The 21,194-nt window shown below is 52.4% G+C and overlaps 1 protein-coding gene across 1 annotated transcript in view; it reads left to right on the top strand.

The window, feature by feature from the left end:
* ITGA9 (integrin subunit alpha 9) overlaps nt 1-21,194 on the top strand; it is a gene marked incomplete at its 5' end in the record, with an annotated part of 281,034 nt that overhangs the window by 197,135 nt on the left and 62,705 nt on the right. Inside the window, 2 exons of the mRNA XM_080674008.1 lie at nt 15,715-15,801; nt 19,561-19,640. Of these exons, the coding sequence (XP_080530134.1) occupies nt 15,715-15,801; nt 19,561-19,640 (167 nt within the window). The remainder of the gene's footprint in view (nt 1-15,714; nt 15,802-19,560; nt 19,641-21,194) is intronic.

The following is a 21,194-nucleotide window of genomic DNA, read 5'->3' as shown; positions in this document are numbered from 1 at the left end:
GGAGGGGACAGAGCCACAGAAGGAGGCGGGAGGAGGGCCTCAAATTAAGAAGACAAGAAACAAGCTCCCTCGCCAAACAAGCAGAAAGCGAGCTGTGAGACGGAGATTGTTGGCACTGGGGCGGGGGGGCGGGGGCTTCCACACCCCCTCCTGAGGTCACTGGTCAGGGCTCGCGCCAAAGCAAACTCGCTGCTCTTGGTGAAAAGCCCGTTGAGCGTCCTTCACAAAGGAGCAGCTGCCCGGGAGGCGATGGGCACGCTGGCTGCCAGCGAGGGCCTCCCGCCGCTTCGGGGCCACTCCGCTGTGGGCACACTTCTGTCTCTATCTGTTGGGGCTCAGCGCAAACCGTGGATCCTCAGGCAGACGAGATGCCGTCTGCGTTTTCTGTTTCTGGTTGGAAACCCACCCAGACCAGAGTCTGTGACCTGGATTTCACACGTGAAGCATTACCTTCCCCGCAGGGGCCCCCCCTGGGACACTGGCCTCCCCCTGCCGCCTGCCCGGGTGTGTCTGAAGCAGGGTGCCCACCAGCCAGGTAGTCACAGGGACGCAGCGTGGGGTAGAGGAAGTGCAGGGACGGTGGCGCCGAACTGGCCTGGGTTTGATCCCACTTCAGCCACTTGCGAGCCCGGGGCCTCATTTTCCTCATCTGTGAAATGGGGATTGGGAGACTCAGCTCAGGACGGAATGGCGCTTCAAGAGCCAGGCGTGAGAAGGCTCCCTGGACACGTTCGTCCATCCCCTCCTCCCCTGCAGTTCCTCCTCAGCATGTCCTCAGCACAGCGCCGCTATAAAGTGTTTAGCGGGGTGTGGGAGGCCGCGTGGAGGAAGGTGACATTGGGGTGTCACAGGGACAGTGGGTGGCCTGTGAAAGGCTCCCATATGTCAGCACAGAGCCCTGCAGACTTCCCAGCATCCCTGGAAGGGGCTGCTCGGGTGGCCGCTGGCGCCGCTGACCAAGTCCTCTCTCTGTAAGGCTGTCCTCCACCGTGGGTCCTGCCTGGGGACTGTGTTCTGAGCATCTAGATCAGCGCCCCTCCAAGTGTGGTCTCCTGACACCAGCATCCACATTGCCCAAGACCTCATTAGGAGGGCACACTCACAGAGCCCCTCCCCACACCCCTGAATCAGACACCCTGGGGGCGAATCCCAGCGCTGTGTGGTTCACAGACCTCCAGCCGGCTCCGGGGCATGGCCGAGTTTGGGAACCGCTGAGCTAGTGGCAGGTTATGGCAGAGCGAAGGAAAGACGACCTAGTACGCAGCACTCACCCTGAAGGCCCCTTTGCAGACTGGTATCTGTGAGCAGTGTGGCCCTGGGGACAGACTGCCAGACGTGAGTTCCAGCTCGACCGTGGAGCTGCCATGTGCCCTTCCCTACCTCCCAGGAGCGTGCATCATTTCCCCTAACAAAGTCTTAGAGCGCTGCCTGCCACGGGGTCAGAGTTCAACGCACGTAGTAGCTCTGTCCTCTGTTTTCAGGCAGCCCGGCCAGGTGACAGCCTTATTCTGGGGGTGACTGGGGGCCTAAGGATTTGCCAGCAGCTGTGGGGGGCAGAGCAAAGGCAATGCCGGAGAAGTCGCCGTGTAGAGCCTGATAGTAACAGCCACCTCCATGGCTGCCACCACAGTAACTCAGTCCGTAGAGCAAGGCCGTGGGGCGGGAATTAGTCTGCGTGTTTACAGGGAGGTACCTGGTAAGTGATGGAACCAAGATCTGAACCCAAGTCAGTTTGAAAAAAAAACACTGTGCAGTCAGTCACAAGCCAGGCCGTCTCCCGGGTCCAGTGCCTCCCCTGGGAAGCTCTGCAGAGAGGACAGGGGCTTCGACCTTTGTTCAGAGCCCCTGCCCGGAGCCTGGTGTGGACCGTGCGGGCGGCGACTCCCCAAAGTGGGCCGAGAGGAAACGCTTAGGAACGATAATTAAATGAGCCCATGTTGGAGAGGCCCTGAAGTGGATGAAAACCAGTATGTCAGTCACGGAAGGCTGCACAGCCCGCTAGCTGCATCCTTAGTGCTGGGGGTGGAGTTCTTTGTTTCAGAAGATCCAGGTTTGCTTGGAAGGGTCAATCCCGGGAAGCAGCTCTGCCCCGCATGGCATCAGCGAGGATGAGAGGTTCTGTTGGCTTAAACCTGGAATTCTCCCGCCAAGGCCAAGGCCAAGGCCCCGTCGGCATCCCCCTAGCCGAGGCACAGAGAGAGGAGAGCAGCTGGGTGTTCCTCTGATGGTGTCTTCCCACTGTCTCAGTCTGAGTTTCCTAGAATGAACGCCTGAGAGAGACATCATGTAACAGGGACACTAGGAAGTGTTCCCGGCAGGAACCACCAGGGGCCACGGGGAAGGAGGCGAGGAAAGGGGTGATGTCAGCCAGAGTCCTCGGTGGGGGGAGAAGGTCGGTACCTCTGGCACAACCCAGTGTTGTATAGGCACAACCTCAGAGTGTCCCAGTCCGGGACACGGGAGCTTGGCTACCGGTTCCCCCAAGGGCAGTGGTCGGCAAACCGCGGCTTGCGAGCCACATGCGGCTCTTTGGCCCCTTGAGTGTGGCTCTTCCATAAAATACCACGGCCTGGGCGAGTCTATTTTGAAGAAGTGGCATTAGAAGAAGTTTAAGTTTAAAAAATGTGGCTCTCGAAAGAAATTTCAATCGTCGTACTGTTGATATTTGGCTCTGTTGACTAATGAGTTTGCCGACCACTGCCCAAGGGGATGTGAATTCCCATGCTCTTCCATCCCTCACGTTCACCCACAGAGGGGGTTCCAACAGCCCAGGGGCCTCCTCCGGCAGGAGACACAGGTGCTGGGGCTGGGAAGTCAGCATGCAGGGCGGGCCATGGGTGGTGGAGAGACCCAGGGGACGTGGTGGGGCCACCAGCTCAGTGTGCCCATCCTCCCCTCGCCCTGCTGAGCGGGAAATGGCAGGCGTCAGTCCAGCCTCGTGAATCAAAACTAAAAACCAATGGCGGGGGGGTGGGGGTGGAGGGGGACGGGCGGCAGAAAAGGTGGAGGGGATTAAGAAGTGCAAACTTCCTGTTATGAATAAGTCATGGGGATGTAATGAAATGTACAGCACAGGGAATAGTCTATAACATTGTTAAAAAAAAAAAACTCACAAGCCCGGCCGGCGTGGGTGGCTCAGTGGTTGAACATCAACCTGTGAACCAGGAGGTCATGGTTCCATTCCCAGTCAGGGCGCATGCCTGGATTACGGGCTCAAGCCCCAGTATGGGGCATGCAGGAGGCAGCCGATCCATGATTCTCTCTCATCATTGATGTTTCTATCTCTCTCCCTCTCCCTTCCTCTCTGAAATCAATAAAAAATATATTAAAAATCACACACACACAAGAACAACACATGGAAAGCAAGAGAAGTGGAAACACATTCAACGGGAGAAAAAGAAAAGGAACAGCAATGCCCTGTGAGGGAGAGACACCTAGAAAATGACAGATGGAGACACAGAAACTGCTGACCAATTGATTGCTTCTGCAGGGTCGGGGCCTGGGAAGTAATAAATCAGTCCATTCTCCCCTGCAACTGAGCCAGCGGCTGACACAGTCATAAATCCGGTATATTCCAGCGAGTTCCGAGCAAACAGACGGGGCTTAGGCAATCTTATAAACCTGCAGCTTTTTGTAAAGAACCATGAAAAAAAATCACACAGTTTTTACAAACCACTCTCACGCAAGATTGAACTTAAAACCTAACTGTTCAAACAGCCAAAGGCAGCTCTTGGTGCATGTAAGTCGTTTTCAACAACGGGCCAGGTCACGGAAAAGGCTGGCACCGAAGACGCAGAAAACCAAGGGTAATCCTGGAGTGCCAAGCCCGTCTCCCTGGACTCTTCTTGGAAATACACGAGGGACACGTGCCTTTAGCCTGTGGTTGCCTCAGCGGGTCCTGCGGGATCGAGGGCTGCGAGACTGACCTGCAGCAGTGCTAGTTGTATGCGGTTCCCCAGGGTCTCGGTGTCGGGCTGTCGCTGGCTGTGTGCGCAACCTGAGGGTCCTTGGCACCAGCCGGGGCTCCCTGTCTGTCCTCCTCATGCTCAGCTTCCGAAAGCCTGAGCCCTCGCTGGGACATGTTTCTCTGTTAGATCGTCTGTAAGGCATTACTCGATGCCTGGTATTTAACAGAAGGGCTTGCTGCGACAGGGAGATGCCAGACGTCCGTGCCTGGCCCGTGAGATTCGTGCAGGAGTATCCTATATAATAAAAGGATAATATGCAAATCAACCAAAAGGCAGAATGACCAGTCGCTATGCCATGCACTGACCACCAGGGGGCAGACGCTCAACGCAGGAGCTGCCCCCTGGTGGTCGGTGCGCTCTCACAGGGGGAGCACTGCTCAGCCAGAAGCTGGGTGAGCCCAGCAGCAGTGGCAAGAACCTCTCCCGCCTCCGAGGCAGCACTAAAGAGCAGTGGTCAGGCAGGTGGTAAGGAGGGAGCAAGGGCTCTGTGAGAGAGATGTCTGAGGGCCAGCTATCCCCCAAGGAGTCCCAGACTACGAGGGTGCACCGGCCAGGCTGAGGGACCTCCCCGAGTGCACGAATTTTGTGCACCGGGCCTCTAGTCTGTTGAATAAAATAGTAACAGCACAACTCCTGTGCTCGCCACAGGGACCTGCTCAGCCTTTTGGTCGGCTAGACACCGATCTGCATGAGAGGACCTTCAGCTGGATCTTGCCGTGTCATGAATGGTATTTTGGTGTTGTTGTTGTTGTCATTAGTCATCGTTTTTGATCTAGGTATTGGAATGATGAACTCGGTTTTCCCACCAAAGTCAGCCCCAGTGTGACTCTGGTACATCACTCCCTCTGTCCAGTCTTAGATCTCATCGTCTAAAGAACTTGGTGATTTTTTTAGCCAATTAAAAGGAAAGGTGACACAATAGTGATGCTCAGGAGTTGTGAAAGAAGACTCACAGCCGGGAGGCCGGTGGGAAGGCAGGCCTCTCTTGTAAAGGGACGTGGGTTCCAACCCTTCGCGCGCCTCGCCCGCACACTCCTCACACAGGAGTGTACCCTACGGGAGTCCTGCTTCAAGCAGCCTGGCCCTCCCCCTCCCAGGCTGGGAACACCCCCTTGGAGACAGCGGGGACTCTCTAGAAAGGCATGTGGCCCATCGAGGCTGCTCAATAAATAATTATTAACCGAGGGAAGGAACAAAGGAATGTAATGCGTAACAGAAAACATACGTGTCTCATACACAAGAAGTATTCCCTGGAAGCTGTTTCCCATTTGAGGCAAAATCAGAAACACTTGCCGAATGAATGGATGCGCTTCCTCCACAGCAGCAGGAGGGGCGCCCGCGCTGGACCTGACCCTGCCCCCCGGAGTCCACCTCTCTGTCCCTGCCCCGGGCAGGGTGGGCAGGCACAGTCTGCAGGCTCCTGTCTGTGACTCAAAGGCCGGGAGAGGCATAGTGACAGGTATTCTGTCCTCACCAAAGTTAGGGCCCCAGGAAGGCACTGCTTGTACCCTCTGGGTCTTAATCTCTCTTTTTTTTTTAATATATTTTTATTGATTTCAGAGAGGAAAGGAGAGGGAGAGAGAGAGAAACATCAATGATGAGCCCTAGCTGGTTTGGCTCAGTAGATAGAGCGTCGGGCTCTGGACTGAAGGGTCCCAGGTTCAATTCCGGTCAAGGGCACATGCCTGGGTTGCGGGCTCGATCCCCAGTATGGGGCATGCAGGAGGCAGCCAATCAATGATTCTCTCTCATCATTGATGTTTCCATCTCTCTCTCCCTCTCCCTTCCTCTCTGAAATCAATAAAAATACATTTTTTTAAAAAAGAAACATCAATTGATCAGCTGCCTTTTGTACACGCACTCCCCCCCGCTCCACTGGGGATCGAGCCTCCCATCCAGGCATGTGCCCTGACTGGCAACTGAACCATGACCTCTTGGTTCATAGGTCAACACTCAACCTCTGAGCCACACCAACCGGGCTCAGTCTCTTAGTCTCCAAAACGGCCGTGACTGTCCTAGCCCTTTGGGACCCGTGCATCAAAGGCTGGTGCAGAATACCTGCCTCAGGTGATGCAACATCCACATTTCCTGGCCCAGCTTCTGCCCCTGAGGATGGAGGATGGAGCACGTGATGTGCTCCTTGAGTCGGGATTTTAACGCAGCCTAACGTTGAAGGGTTCCTAACCTGGGAACCACCCAGGGAGCTTTCAGCAAATGCTGGCCCGAGCCGTGTGCTTTGATTCAGTGGGTCCACCGTGGGGCTTCCATCTGGGTCTTTTTAACAAAACTCCCCGCAGAGCCACCGTAGTCTTCCCAGCACCATGATACAAATTGGAGCGAAGTGCCCCCTCTGGTGGTCCAGAGCCTTTTGCCAGGTGCCGGGCTGGGCGAGAGCTGCCGGGGCTGGAGTGGTTTCAGCCCCTTCTCCCCCTCAGCCAGGCCTCTTGCAGGGAACACCCTGCAAAGCTGTGCAAGGCGTCCCTGGCTCCCAGGTGGTGGGAGGGCTCAGGGCTCCTAAGAGTCCGTGAAAGGTCGTAGCTGTTCATAACCTTTAAGGCTTTGGGGCAAAAGTGAACAGATCCTCCAATCACATCATCTCACTCACCATTTCGTTATCTCGTTGACGAGAGAGTTTTAGGAACTGAACTCTTATATCAATTAGCCTGCGTTACAGTAGGTTTGGTTTTATGCTGTTTCGCTTTAAGTAGATGACATTATGGGAGGACTTGCCTGGTGTGTGGAGACTCGCCTGGGCAGTCTGTAGGACAGAGTGCGGGACAGCTGCGAGCCGGGCTTTCACCAGAGGCTGTCTTGCGCTGGTCTGGGTGGGAGGAGGTGGGAGCGGACCGTTGTAGCAGCAAGGAGAGAGAGAGGAGGGTGGAGGGCAGGCTCTCTAAAAGAGGACATCAGTTCTTTAAGGAGAGTCCTGAGATGTGGGTGGCAACCGGAGAGAAGAGAGTAGAAGCAGCCACCCACCGAGATGGGCACCGTGAGCCCACGGCGTGCTCAGTGGAGACGCGCTCCAGGCGTGCTGCACCCGGGAGAGGGGTCTTCCTCTGCAGCCGGGGTGGGGGGTTGGGGGGCTCATCGGTAGCTGCCACCAACCTCCGTTCTCAGCCCACAGCTTGGCCACCCGACTGCTTGTGCAGAGCGGGGAGGACGGGGAGGCTGCTGTCCATGCCCTGTGCTCCCTCCACCCTCCCTGGCGACCACCTGTGGCCGCTCCTCTGCAGGCGGGGGCCTGCCTGTGTCTCTGCCCGGGCCTTTCTTGAGGGCTTAGCTGCATTCAAGCACCCAGGGAATTGGAAGCACCTGATAGTCGCTGTCCCCTGGATACCTCTCGACCAAGGAGAGGCGGGAATTGAAGGGCAGCGCCCACCTTTCTCCCCAGTTAGCGGTGCACTTCCCCACTCCCTCAGGGAGGACCCTGAGGTCACCTTCCAGACAAACTGCTTACACCCCAGTCCTCGTCCCAGAGTCTGTCTGCCCAGAGAAGGATCACAGGAATGGGCGGGTCCTCACCTCCAGAAAAGTCTGCCCTCACATAGACACTAGCCCTCAGGTAGCATCAGTAGGGGACCTAGTTTCCTGCAGGGCGGAGGGCATGAGGGAGGTGGTCTCCATGGTTACCTGTGTGGGTGGGCTCGGGGATGGAGAGCAGCGCTTCTCCAGTCATTTCACAGGGGTTACCTGGAGCTCTTGTTAAAGTACAGGTTCTCATTCAGCAGGTGGCTCTGAGCATCTGCATCCATGCAAGCTCCCTGGTGGTGCTGATGCTACAGGTCCAAGGACCCAGCTTCAGTGACACGGCAGCAAGACTGTTCACAAGTGGGTTATGCGTGGGCAGGGGCTGAGTGGGTTTGGAGATGGGATGGGACTCTCCGCTGTGAGTACATTTCTAGTGTCGAGATTCCTGGCCAAGACCTTCATACCGGCCCCTCAGACACTTGACTCCCACACAGCCTTTGCGTCCAAACACCACTGACCTTATGCCATGACGGTACATTCTTTCCAGTCATTTCGGGAGAGGTCCCCGCCTTATTCTCTTCAGTCCAGCCTGTAGGGCAAGGGAAAAGTGTGATGGAAAACCAAAATAATTGGATTCATGAGATGGAATTCAACTCTGGACTCTTAGTTTGTTGACCAAGAATTTGCAGGCTCTGGGAAATACATTCCCTTAGAAGAGAAGCCTTCTTTTTAAATCTAATAATAAGTTAGTTGCCTCCATGTAGCAGGAGGCAAGGCTTCCCGGGTGAAAATCCACTCCGCGGGCCTTAGAAGGAAGGCAGAGCTTGCCGGCCGCTTCCCTTTGGGCTCTTCGGTACGGCCCGGTTGGTTGGTTTGTATTTATTTGTTTGTGTAGATTCTCAAGTTCACATTCCTGCGGTCCCGAAGGGCGCGCGCACCAGCATTGGGGAAAGTGTTTCTATTTGGTTTATGTCACTTCGGGAAAATGGAAAGATGCTCTCTAGGCAGGGTTGAGGAAATGCACCCGGGAGAGGCGTGTTACAGGAATAAGAGTTGATTCGAGTCGTTCCTACTTCGTATTGGTTTTTAAAGTATAAGGTTATTTTCATCTGTTTTCAAGCTTTCAAAGTATTTTTTTTTCTAAGAGTCAAGAGGGCTGTTGGGGAGAAGTCCCCTGTCCCCACTTGGATCAGATCCTTGCTCCCCAGTGCCCCCCCAACCCCACACCCCCCCCCCCCCCCGCCCCCGGCCTGTGGTTCTAAGTGCACTCTCTCAGAGGCATAGAAGCAGGGAACAGACTTTCGGACCTCAGAGGGAAGGCGGGGGAGGGTGGCTGGGTGGGAAGCGATCCACCAAAGAACTTGTGTGCATATATGCATAACCCATGGACACAGAAAATAGGGTAGTGAAGGCCTGGGGGGCAGGGCGGTGGCTAGAAGAGGTCCATGGGGGAGAAAGGGCGACATATGTAATACTTACAACAATATACATTTTTAAAAATTAAGTAATTAAAGTGCACTCTCTCGCTTCTCATGCTTGGCTTTGGAGGGGAGTTTGCTTTAACAACCGTGTGGTTTCTCCCTCCCCGGCGCTCATTTTCACCCTTTGCTTTTTCACGCTTGGAAAGAACAAACCCAGAAGAGTCTGGGCCTTTGCCTCCAAATGGGGGTTTTGACAAACTTTAGGAGAAGCACCTGCTCTGTAGCACTCTCTCTGCCCCCCTCCTCCACATCCCCCAGGCGGCTGGATAATCACCTCTGGTTCCCCGGACTGTGCAGTTGCCAGCGCCTAGCCGGCAGAAGGTCTGTAACCGCTGCCCAGCCTTGCCAGGCCACCAGCCATCCTTGGCATCTGTGCTAGGGTCACTGTGTGCTCCGGGTTCATGGGGTCTGTGCTGCCCACCTGGTCAGTCTCACTTCTGCGGGTTCCAGGGGACCTGGTTGTTCCTTGTTTGGTGTTCCCCACCCCACAACCCCGCTGGCCCACTCCCCGAGTGCCAGATAGGAAACCCCCGGCAAGTGGTACAACTTCTTTGAGTTCTGTTTCCCTTCTGAGTAGGGGCACATACAGCAGGCAACCCATCGATGTTTCTCTCTCACATCAATGTTTCTCCCTCTCTCCCTCTCTTTCTCTCTCCCTCTCTCCCTCTCTTTCTCTCTCCCTCTCTCCCTCTCTCCCCTCTCCCCCTTCCTATCTCTCTAAAATTAATTAAAAAAAAAAAAACACGTTTTTTTAAAAAGTTGTGACACTAATGCCAAAATGCGTGCACTTTTCATGCTGCGAGCTCATATGCTTTTCCTCCCAGGCAGGACTTCGTGGCCTTGTCCCAGAGGCCTCCCCTCCGAGCGCAGGACTGTTTATTCTGGTGAGTCTCAGGCTGACTCACCACTGAGTTGGGCCAATGAGTTTCTCCTAGGAGTTAACTCGTTGGGCCAAGGTATTGGGAACCCCTGCTTACCTCTGACTCCCCAGTCGATTATGGAATCTGGCATAAAATGCCACCAAAACTCAGCTGAATTCTCTGTTAACTGACCTGACATGGAGGCATCTCTTACCAGCTCCCCGGGGCCACCTGGCGGGCCTGGGGGCCGGAGGGCGGGGAGAGGACGGGTCTTAGAGGAGCACCAGCCTGCCACCCTGGCAGACAGACATGGGGCCATCGGGGTCATCTTCAGTTTGACAGACACGTGTGGGAAGTGGAAAGTTGGAAATCAAATTTCAGACGCGCCCTGGCGCTGAGCATAAGCCCAGCCCCAGACGTTGCTGCTCCCCAAAGAGCAGTGTGTTGGTGGTCAGATAAAGCCCCGCCCCACAGTGAAACCAAATGCTGTGTGATCGGGAGGCAGGAGCCCGAGAGCCACGGAGGCCCCCCAGCCTCATCATCTGATCCTTCCTGCCAAGCACCGCACGCTACAAACAGGGCTGGAGCTCAGCTCCACTGGCCGCGCTCCTGGGGCCAGGACAGCCGAGGTATGTCTGGAAAAGAGAGGGGCTGTGCCAAGGCAAGCAGCTGCCATGCCAGGCAGACCAGCCAATGAGCTGCTTCCTGCAGTCCCTTCATCTGAATCCCTGATGAGCCAAGGCCCGATCATGTAATCCATGCAAACTCAGGGTCTCCTCAGGGACCAGCTCCATGCCAGGCGCTGAGAAAACAGAGGTGCCCAAACCAACCTTTCCGTAATTATGTCCTAAACATGTTCGTTGGGCCCAGCTGGCGTGGCTCAGTGGTTGAGTGTCGACCGATGAACCAGGAGGTCATGGTTCGGGGACACGTTCCTGGGTTGCGGGCTCCATCCCCAGTGGGGGACGTGCAGAAGGCAGCTGATCAATGATTCTCTCTCATCATTGATGTTTCTCTCTCCCTCTCCCTTCCTCTCTGAAATCAATAAAAACGTATTTAAGTCAATAAATAAATAATGTTAATTGGTGGTTTCCTGATCCTGAGTGTAACGTGTGTTGGTTAAAAACTGGAAAAAAAAATATTTTTTTTTAATTGAATCACTTATAATCTCCAGGGAGAAACCCTGATCGCGTTGTACAATATCGGGTGTCCTTGTGAGCCAAAGAAAAGCAGGACTGGGGAAAAAGCTGGTTCTGTGACTCTTCTTAAAATAGGGTCCAAAATTCCACAGTAAAAGTTTTTAAAAGTTTTGATTGGAACTTTCCTTGGAAAAATGAAACTGAAAATTATGAAGATAAGTTTATATTATCCTCCATTTAACAGCTTTTGTAACAGTGTGATTATAACTGTCAAGGGTATCTTCGACCCAAGGCAAGCGCTCACTTGCTTTATTAGCATTTTTAAAATACCGGTGCACCCATTTCTGAAATGAAAGAAGGCATTGCCTGCTGGATGGGCAGTGTTTGGAGGTGAACATCCCTCCTATGTCATAAAGTAACATTTTCTTGGCTTTATAGTTTGCCTTTTTTTAAGCACCGTCACAAAAAAAATAAAATAAAAATTAAAAAAAAAGGTCTTCTTTACAATGGTATGGTTTGCCCAAGGGCTCCCTGGATACTTTTACTTAAATCCTCATCTTCTGAAGCAGCTTATTGAGTTATCATCCGGGGGGATTTGTGGTTTCTCCAGCAGGAAACTGACCCATCGCTGCCAGACCCAGGTTTATCAATGGTCTCAGTGGTGGGAGCAGTTTTCCAGCACGACGTTCATTGATTTCGTGGAAGCCTGGGTCTTTCTCAGCGAGGGTGTATTTGGATGCTGTGGTACATTTCCCTGTATGTGAATTGGGTGATCAGATGTCTACACTGGCTGACAGGCAGGGTCCAAGGAGAGACAGCTCATTCACTGGCCCGCATGCCCGAGGGCTGAGAGCTGATAATCCGGAGTTTTGCAACAATGCTAAAGTCAAGTCCTCCAGGGACATGGCAGGAACCAGAGCCAAGCCAAAGCCTGGTCCCTGGATCACCCCCATGTACCTCGTGGTGGGCACCAGTTGCCTGGCGGAGGTAAGATGCAACCCCCAAAGGAACACTGTCCACGGATGTCACCTAAAGCAGGGGACAGCTGAGTTTCGTCACTTTTCCCTGAACTCATTTTTTTAAAGCTTCTCTGGGTCTCTCTGTGCCTACAGCGTGCCCGCCTGACTATCAGCGGGGTACGTGGCTCCTTCCTGACCCTGGTATTTAAGGTTATACCTGGGCCTGATCTGAAACCAGACAAAGGGGGTGCAGAGGCTTCTTGGAGGCTAAGAGCTCCCCTGATGGGGGAGCCATACAGGTTTTATAAGTGACAATTGAGAAAGTTTCCTGTTGGCTAGGAGGGATTTAAACGAGTGATCTTAGCAGGTGAGTGTCCCCTTCTGTCGCCTCGCCCCACCTAGTAGCAAACGCCCAGCGCGTTCCAGTGGCTCTCATTCCCAGGCCGCGTCTGTAACGAGTATTCTCTGAGGTCAGGTTCGTCAGAGGCAGAACCTGAGATGGAGATCCCTGTGCCGGTGATTTACTGGGGAAATGCTCTTGGGAGAAGAGGAATGACGGGCGCAGGATGGGGCGGAGGAAGGAGCCAAAGGGGTCTATGGGCTCGGCCGGAGTCTGCCTGGCCAGTTCCGGCGAAACTCTGTATCATGAGTTGCACGACACAGCTGGTCCCACCTGGAGGCAGAGGGTGGCCTTTTGCACCGTGTCAGTCATAGGGTGCAGAATACTTATGGGGGAGGGTGTCATACCTCCCAGACAGAACGGTAGTCGGAGAGCAGGGCTTAGAATGAAAGAGCCTTTTGGTCAGGGCGGCTCCAGTAGCCACAGGAAGCTGGACTGGCGCTGACAGGTGGCAGGAGGGGTCTCCATGGCAACCAGTCTGGAGCATCATCCCGGAGCACGAGCCAGCCGCTGAGCGCGCTCATTCCTAGAGATGTCTTTGCTTTTTCGCTCTTTCTGCTTATCGCCACCAAGATCCATCCAGAATTTTGTAATTTTCATTAGACTGCGAGGAAGAGAGACTTGGACTAGTACAGTCAATGCTGGTTTAAATGTTACGTTCTCGTATTTTGGAATTAGCAGGAATGAGGTCATTCAGCAGCTCTTGACTAACCCAGAGCCGTCTCAGGCAAAGCTAAGCAAACCGTGGTCCCATCAAGTTCCAGCATTGATGTTTGAAGGCACCGTCACTCCTTCACACACATGCACACACTGAAGATGTCTTCGGGGCAACACATCGTCAAGAGCAGACAGGCCTTCGACTTACATTGAAAACCTCTCTCCTGGCGTGAAAGGGATTTCCAGTGAGTGCTTGAGCGTTACAAAAGGAGTTTGGAGGGGTTGAGTCATCACGTAATTTATATTTATGCCGGGACGCTCTTGAGAGTAATTACACCCAGATGACAGACATGAAGCAGGACTGCCCGAGGGAAACTGAGAGCGAAGGTCACCCTGGGCTGGGCTTGCTGCCTCTGAGGCCCACAGCCAATTAGCTAGAATTTAGAGTAGCTTTTAGTTGGGCCAGTTGTGGGCACTGCTTCTGGGGTGAGGGGTAGAAGGAAGAGGATGGTGACCAAAGGCCACCCCCAGGGAACCATTAGGACCCGTCTTTGGGATATGCAGTTCTTGAGACAACATTTGAGAAATTATTCTCTGGTTTTCCTTATGGAAATTGCCAACACACGTCCCCTCGGTTCCAAGGACAGCCCCTCGCACTGCTGTGTAAATGTCTGCTTCTCTGCTGGGAGGACGTGCCCTTCTAGTCCCTGAGCTCTTCAGGTTCAGGGCACTCACATCTGTCATGATCCTGGTAGCTGATAGGCTGACTCAGCTCCCCAGGGACACTCAGGGCCCGTTCTGAACCCTGCACCGTAACCATGTTCTGTATGTGAACTCACCAACCCTAGCGTTTGGGGGCCAAGGTGGGTGAAGAAAACCTTGGGGTGGGGCTGAGGAACAACCTACACAGAGGTGTGGAAATGGTACCGGGTCAGGGTGTTTGTTGAATAGCAACGTATGTGCTCTGTGGGGTGGGGGGACAGTGACAGGAAATATGGGTCCAAATGGGTTTTAAGCTCCATCCTGTTTGCAGCGGAGAGAGGCATGTTTTAAGAAGGCCCCTCGAGCAGCCGGTAGGATGGACCAAAGAAAGGGAAGCTCGTGGCAGTGGCTCCCAGGCACTGCAGGCAGGCTCACCCACGTTATCATTCAGCGCTCATGGGACATGCTTTTCCCAGGCCCCGCAGTCTCGGAATCCACTCAGTTGTCCACTCAGAGACGACTGGGATGCAGCCCAGGAATCTGTGTTTTTTAAGGTGCTCCCAAACGGACTCAGACGCACGGGGTCCCGAGTCCAAGGGAGAAACGCTCCCCAAGGTCCCTGAGAGCCATTAGAAAACATATAATCCCCGACACCGGTCATCTCCAAGATTGGATGCTAAAGAGAGAGTGGCCTTAGCTATTTCTATGTCCTCTATTTTTCATTTCATTGTCATTTGGAAGGATTTTTGTTTTGTTGCTTTTTTTTTTTTTTTTTTAGTAAAGTTTTATTGCTGTTTAACAAACAGACCACATTACACAAATCATTAAGTGCCCAGCTCATGGAATCCCACAATGATCGCACCCAAGAATATTCCCAGCACCCAGGCAGCTTCCTCCACTGACTGCCTCCCCAGTTGCTATCTGGACTTCTAAGTCCATGGATTGGTTATCTTTTAGCATTTGTACTTTTTGTGTGTTTGATAATGTCCCTGATCTGTAAGTATGGTAGTATATGTTTCTCATTTGTAACTGAATAGGCATATTATAGTAAGTGCTCACCTTTTTCCCCGATTGGACACAATAGGAAATTTTCATCGTACTTGTCTGAAGGACAGGAACAGCTGTTCTGAGCTGAGGTGTGGGGTCTGGGAAATTGGAGCAGGAAGCACGGGCAGCATTTCAGAGCTGGATCCACAGGGATTGGTTCCTTTTGTCTGCCATTGTGTGGGACAGGGAAGGAGACAGGTTTTAGAATGACCTTGGGGAGGTCACATGGTCCTATTGAACTTCAGTGTCTCAGAACTTCTAGACCCTCAGCAAGTGCTAGTTCCACCTTGTGCCTCCCCTTCTCCAAAATCTGCAAACATACCACCTCCCCTTGGAAGTCCTGATTTGCTGCAGTGACCTGGAGAAGCCGGGGGCCAGGGAGGGTATGAAGGAGCCTCCTGGCTGTCCTCTGACCTTGGCTGTAAACCATGTGTTCCGGTGGAGAAAGCGGCTCCCTGTGCCCCTCCCCTGGTTCTCGGGCCAACACATGAAGAGTCCATGGCGGCTGGGCTAACCTGTCCTTGCCCTTGACCCAGTCCGGGGAGTTCAGCCCTCCTCACTTCTCTGGGCTGTAGAAAGAATCCCTGTGTTTTCGTGGGTGTCGTTTTCTTAGAGTTTGACACTCCTACACTAGCAAGGTCTTGAAAGGCGGGATTAGGGCGTGGGCTTAGGAGAAAGGAGCCAGAAAGACAGCAGGGCTGCCTTTTCATCCAAACCTAGGAGGTGTCCCACTCACATGTGGCCCCATCCCGTGTCCCAGGAGAGCATGGGGGTTCCGAGCCCACATGTTGGTGAAGAGTGGTTCTGTCCCCTGCACCTGTCTTCCCAGGGAACCAGCAGAAGGGTGGGCACCAGAGGAGGCCTGGGACTCGTGCTGGGCAGAGGCTCCTCGTCCCCCCACAGCCCACAGTGCCTGTTGTTTGGGAACTAAAGACGCACCGTGCCTGCCGGAGTCTCCATCTGCCTCCCCGAGGCCAGGTCCACATCTGTCTTGTGCAGCCGGCCCATCTGTTGGTGTTTTTCTCTCTTTCAGGAGGAAATGGGCATTTCCTGTGAACTGCTGGAATCGGACTTCCTCAAATGCAGCGTGGGGTTCCCTTTCATGAGGTCCACCTCAAAGGTAAGGGGTGGAGTGGGGCACTTCCTTGGGAGCAGCCCCCAGACCCTCCCACCAGCCCCTGACTCCGCCAGCTGCCTCCCCCTAGGTTTCCGCCTGCAGGAGCTGGGGTATGGTAACCCTCTTGTCCATGGCAGTCTACTCCAGAGGGGCCGTGGTCACGTGGTCTTTCTCTTTGACCCACATGACATGCCCCAAATGTGAGAGACACAGCATGGTCTGAGCAGTTTGGCAGGCAGCATCTGGTTGGCCTCCTTGAAAGGATTTTTCTTCTGGGACATTGCACGCCACTTGGAGTCCCAGAGGCAACATAGGAGACGATGTGGGTGGTCTGGCCTAGTGGCCTACAGCCCTGACTCCCCTGGGCACTCACAGTTTTCTTAAAGAGACTTCTTCAAATGCTTAAAACATAAATAATTGTATTGCACTTCACTTTTTTAAGTAATAGCAATGACAGCCATTTAGATATTTATAAGGAGCCGCATTTTCTAAGCTCAAACAATACCAGGGCACAGCATATTCAGACATTCACGGGGCATTCTCACAGGTGCCATCCTTATAAGGAGATGCAGAGAGGCGTACGTAGAAGATATGATTTTTGGAGACAAAACTAGAGTCTAAATGACCGGGCCTGCCTTACGAAATGGAAGCTATTTTTCCTGCTATGATTTGAAGAAAAGGTCATCTACCTTTGTCTACCTTTTCCCCCCTAGAATAAATGAGAACTTGATCCTTCTCTCCTGCCTATGTCGGAGAATCAAATCATTTTCATTCCTAAGACTTTCTGGCCCCAGTACATGGTAGCTGTTTAATAAACCAATTTTGGAAATGTTCTGGTGCAGTGGTCGGCAAACTGTGGCTCGCAAGCCACATGCGGCTCTTTGGCCCCTTGAGTGTGGCTCTTCCACAAAATACCACGGCCTGGGCGAGTCTATTTTGAAGAAGTGGTGTTAGAAGAAGTTTAAGTTTAAAAAATTTGGCTCTCAAAAGAAATTTCAATCGTTGTACTGCTGATATTTGGCTCTGTTGACTAATGAGTTTGCCGACCACTGTAGTGAGAAAGAAGATTTGCTCATTTCTTAAAAATCATTGAACTATCAGCCTCATTGGAAGAACCTGCTCCAAAGGTCTGTGGCTCTTAACATCCACGGTTGCTGAGCCTTTTTCTGATTCTCTTTCTCAGCTGCCCACATGCATCCCAGGAGGAGGGAAACCTCAAGGTGGCTGGCCTTAGAAAAGGGGTTACTAGTAGCTGGCAGAGTAGAGGCCACGTTCTGTTAGACTCCAAGTCGGATGAGGAAGGAGTACCCTGAACCGTGGAAATCAATATAATGGTCCGATGTCCGATAGTAATGTATGTGGCACATCACACCAATTTAATGAAAATCTATTGAGCAATAGAAAATAGACAACGGAAAGATTTTTCACAGTTGCCATTTTATTATGAAATTCAGTCTACATCCCAAATCAAACCTAAGGTGTGCCTTACTAGTTTTAGTCTAAAGATTATTTTTAAAGGAGAATTTATATCCCAGGCACAAGTAGACCCAGGATCACTTGCCATAATAAAGAGAAGGTCATCATGAAAATGAAAACAAGGCGATATTGAAATCTGGGGCATTAAATTTTGTCAAAATTCATCAATTTTCAAAATAGAGAACCAACAGAAGTATGAATGTTGGAATATTGACTTTTTATTTCCCTACATGGGGATGCGCTGCCATCCTCCCGCGTACAGAGGTTAAGACCTGTGACAAGGGTAAACGTAGAGTCAGGGATCGGGGGGAAATTCCCTGGAAAAAGCTCAAGAAGTGACTTGGCAAGGACACGGGCTCCCTCTGTCCTCAGCCTGGCTTGCCCTTCCTGATCCCCCAGGCCCTGTGGGTCATTGGACTCCAGACCACCTGCCGAGCATCATGACTGCCCGGCCGGCTTACTCTGGTTAGCTGTGTCTCTGACCTTCTGTTCTCCCAGGCCTCCGTCTCTGATTTTGGCTTCTTGCCCAGATCTTTTGCTTCTCACCTCACCTTGATGTCCAGTGTGTTCACATCTTCTGCCAGTTCTGACTCTTTGCTGGGATGAGACCCTTGACTTTCCTTCCTTTGTGTTGTCCAGCTTCCCTTCCTGTCCTAACCCCTGTAAGCTGACCAGTCCCACAGCAACAGAAATGTCTGTCTAGATAGGGATGTTCAGTGGCCACTGTAGATGATGGTCCAGTGTAATGGTCCAAGGTCCGGTCCCTTCAGGCAGCATTCAGTTCAATAGATTACAGTCTTGCAACGTTGGACTAGAGCCGTGGTCTGCAAACTGTGGCTCGCGAGCCACATGCGGCTCTTTGGCCCCTTGAGTGTGGCTCTTCCACAAAATACCACGGCCTGGGTGAGTCTATTTTGAAGAAGTGGCGTTAGAAGAAGTTTAAGTTTAAAAAATGTGGCTCTCAAAAGAAATTTCAATCGTTGTACTGCTGATATTTGGCTCTGTTGACTAATGAGTTTGCCGACCACTGGACTAGAGCCTAGAATTAGTCATCAAGGAACCTAACCATTAGGTACTAAATAAGTCATAGACTCTCAGAGCTTAAAGGAATTTAAGAACCATTTTGTCCACCCTCTTCTTTTTATTGAAATGCAAACAGGGTAAGTGTCTTGGCGATGATACATGGTCAGTTTGTGATAGAGCCTGGTTCTCTAACCCCAATCCAAGGGTTCCTCCCACATTCCTACACATGCTTGATATATATGTGTGTGTGTAATGTGTGTGTGTGTGTGTGCATGTGTATACACATATATATATATATACTGTGAAAAACATGTGCTTAGGGCAGTGTTCCCCAAATCACAGGATGTTCACCACTGGAGGTCCCTGAGATGATTTTAGGTGATATATGGACACAGCACTAAACAACCTGGATTCTTACAGTGATAAAGTTATTACCTTTTCAACACCTTTTCCATTCTACCACATCCAGGATAAGGTCTACCATCGTGTGACATACCTTTAGCACCTCGCTGTCCCTTGTTTATTTCCCTCTTACCAAAGTAGAGCAGACCTGAGGCTCAGAGCCTTCAGCAGGCCACGGAAGTCAGCATGGCTTTGTTTTCATTGCACCTGTGTGATGACTACCTTCTTTTTATGGCAGGTGATCTTGGATTCCCGTCTGTGATAGCGGTACACATTTTCCTTTTAAAATAGTCTTTAGACAAAGGGAGTGAGGCAATAAAAATGTTAAGCAAATATCACAGGGGATACAGTATGCAGAGGTGGCCAGAAATTTGGAACATGGTGTATGAGTGAAATTTAGAAAGTCCTGGTTTAAGAAACAAACATATCACTTCCTAAAGAGAACCTCAGTTGTTGAAAAGGACCGTGTGCCTCTTGGCAGGGTGGTTTTTACTGTTAAAGCTGTGTTTCAGGACCAACAATCAAAAAGACATGCATACAACCCTGGCCAGTGTGGCTCCGTTGGTTGAGCATTGCCCAGTGTACTGAAAGGTCACTGGTTCAATTCCCGGTCAGGGCACATACCCAAGTTGTGGGTTCAACCCCTGGTTGGGGTGGGTATGGGAAGCAACCGATCGCTGTTTCTCTCTTACGTTGATATTTCTCTCTCTCCCTCCCCCTCTCTCTAAAATAAATAAAAACATTAATAAAATATATGTGCATACAAATAAAGCTTGAGTTCCCAGGGGTCATAAGCAGGGAAGGTTGTAGCTAACCGTTTAATGTGGGATGCCTGCTGATGCCAACGTCTCTTTCTTCTAGTACGAATTCAGTGTGATCTTCGATACAAGCCATCTGTCTGGAGAAGAAGAAGTTCTCAGCTTCATCATTACTGCTCAGAGGTAAGAGGGCTTTCAACTTTGTTTTCCAAAGGTAAGTGCTGCTGGACCCGAGAAGACGGAGCTCGGGCCATGCTGCCCTGATGCCCAGGATGCTGAGGAAGAGGAGGAAATGGTTATGCGTGATAAAGCCCCAAAGCGCTGGTGGAACCAGATCTTGGGGCGGGGTGGGGGGGGGCGGGGTGCTTGTTTTAGTTCTGCTTGCACAGCTACCCCGTCTCTCTTTCCCTGTCCTTGGAGGACATCTCGGAGGGTCCTGTGCGTTCTCAGGTCACTCTTGGGTGATGCAAAGTCCTGCAGTCACTTCAAGTCTCCAAGCAAGTTCACAAATCCATGATAACAGTGCAGAGGGAAACTTGCCTTGGGGGCGCCATCTTGCTCTTCCTGGCCCTCTCCCCTTTCCTGGGCCGCTTCTGAGCCCTCCAGGCTGACAGCAGGGCTTGCGGGACAGGCCAGGCCTAGGTTAACAGGTGCTGTGAGCGCTCACTGGGCTCTGCAGGTTCAAAGCTGACTCTTGCCCTTTGGAAAAGGGAAAACCCAGCTCAGCCTCAGCTTGTAGGCGGCCAGAGATACCTTCCGCTTCTGCTGCGGAGTCTGCCCTCTGGGGTGCATTTTCACTCGGCAGACATCTATCAAGCAAATAGTTACCAAATATTAAGCTACTGTTTACCAAATACAGCGCTAATAACTTACTCAATGCAAGAACACCTCCTTCTGTATAGCATGGGGAGATCCCCCCTAGCATTGGTAGCTTAACTATTAAAGATCAGATCTCCTAATTCTTTGAATCACAAATGTTCAGGAAGCTGTATTATCTGTTACATACACAGCAGAATATTTCCAATCTGGTCTGACTGCCCCCGAGGGCACCCACAGCCCTCCACTTCCTGCCGTGATGGAAAGCTCCTTAAAGCTCCTTATCTTGAAAGCTAGGATCCTGCCTTCTTCCCCGTCACCACCCTCTGACGGCCTCTTGCCCACGTGTGGATTCAGGAGGACACAATGTTGAGAGTAAACAGTTTCTCAAGAGCTCCCCTCTCAGCAGCCGCGCTTTGCCGGCCGCGGGGAAGCACCCCGAGTCACACGCTTGCAGGATGACTGGAAGCCTTTTGATGTCTGGCCTCTTTATCTCACCTTTTCAACTTCGCTCCGTCTGGAGCAGTCCCCTGACGACAGACGACACTGCTGGGCCTGAGCTGCCAGCGGCCACAGGCGGCTGGCCAAATGGCAGGGCAAGGGGCAGCGCTTCCAGCGGGAACTGATTCCGCAGACCTGGCAGGATGCTGGGGGGAGGGGGCAGGCCCGGGGCTGCCACCCCATCCGTGCGTGCGGGTCTCCTGTCTGGCCTGCCCATAGCAGTGACCCTCTGGATGTCATTGCCCCCGGGAAGGAAGGGCAAGGAAGTGAGACACCTGCTGCTTTTGCAAACGGTGGTGGTTGCCCTCTGAGCGATGGGGGTCACCCCATAGGCGGAAGACGGATGAGGAGTCTGGGGTCAGGGTCGTGGAGCGCCATTGTTTCAGAACAATAGGAGAGAGGGGGAGAGGGGATGTGAGC

The sequence above is a fragment of the Plecotus auritus genome (assembly GCF_963455305.1).
Source record: "Plecotus auritus genome assembly, chromosome: 6".
NCBI classification, from domain to species: Eukaryota; Metazoa; Chordata; class Mammalia; order Chiroptera; family Vespertilionidae; genus Plecotus; species Plecotus auritus.
Note: the sequence above shows the minus strand (reverse complement) of the source record. Positions and strands in the feature narration are given on the sequence as shown.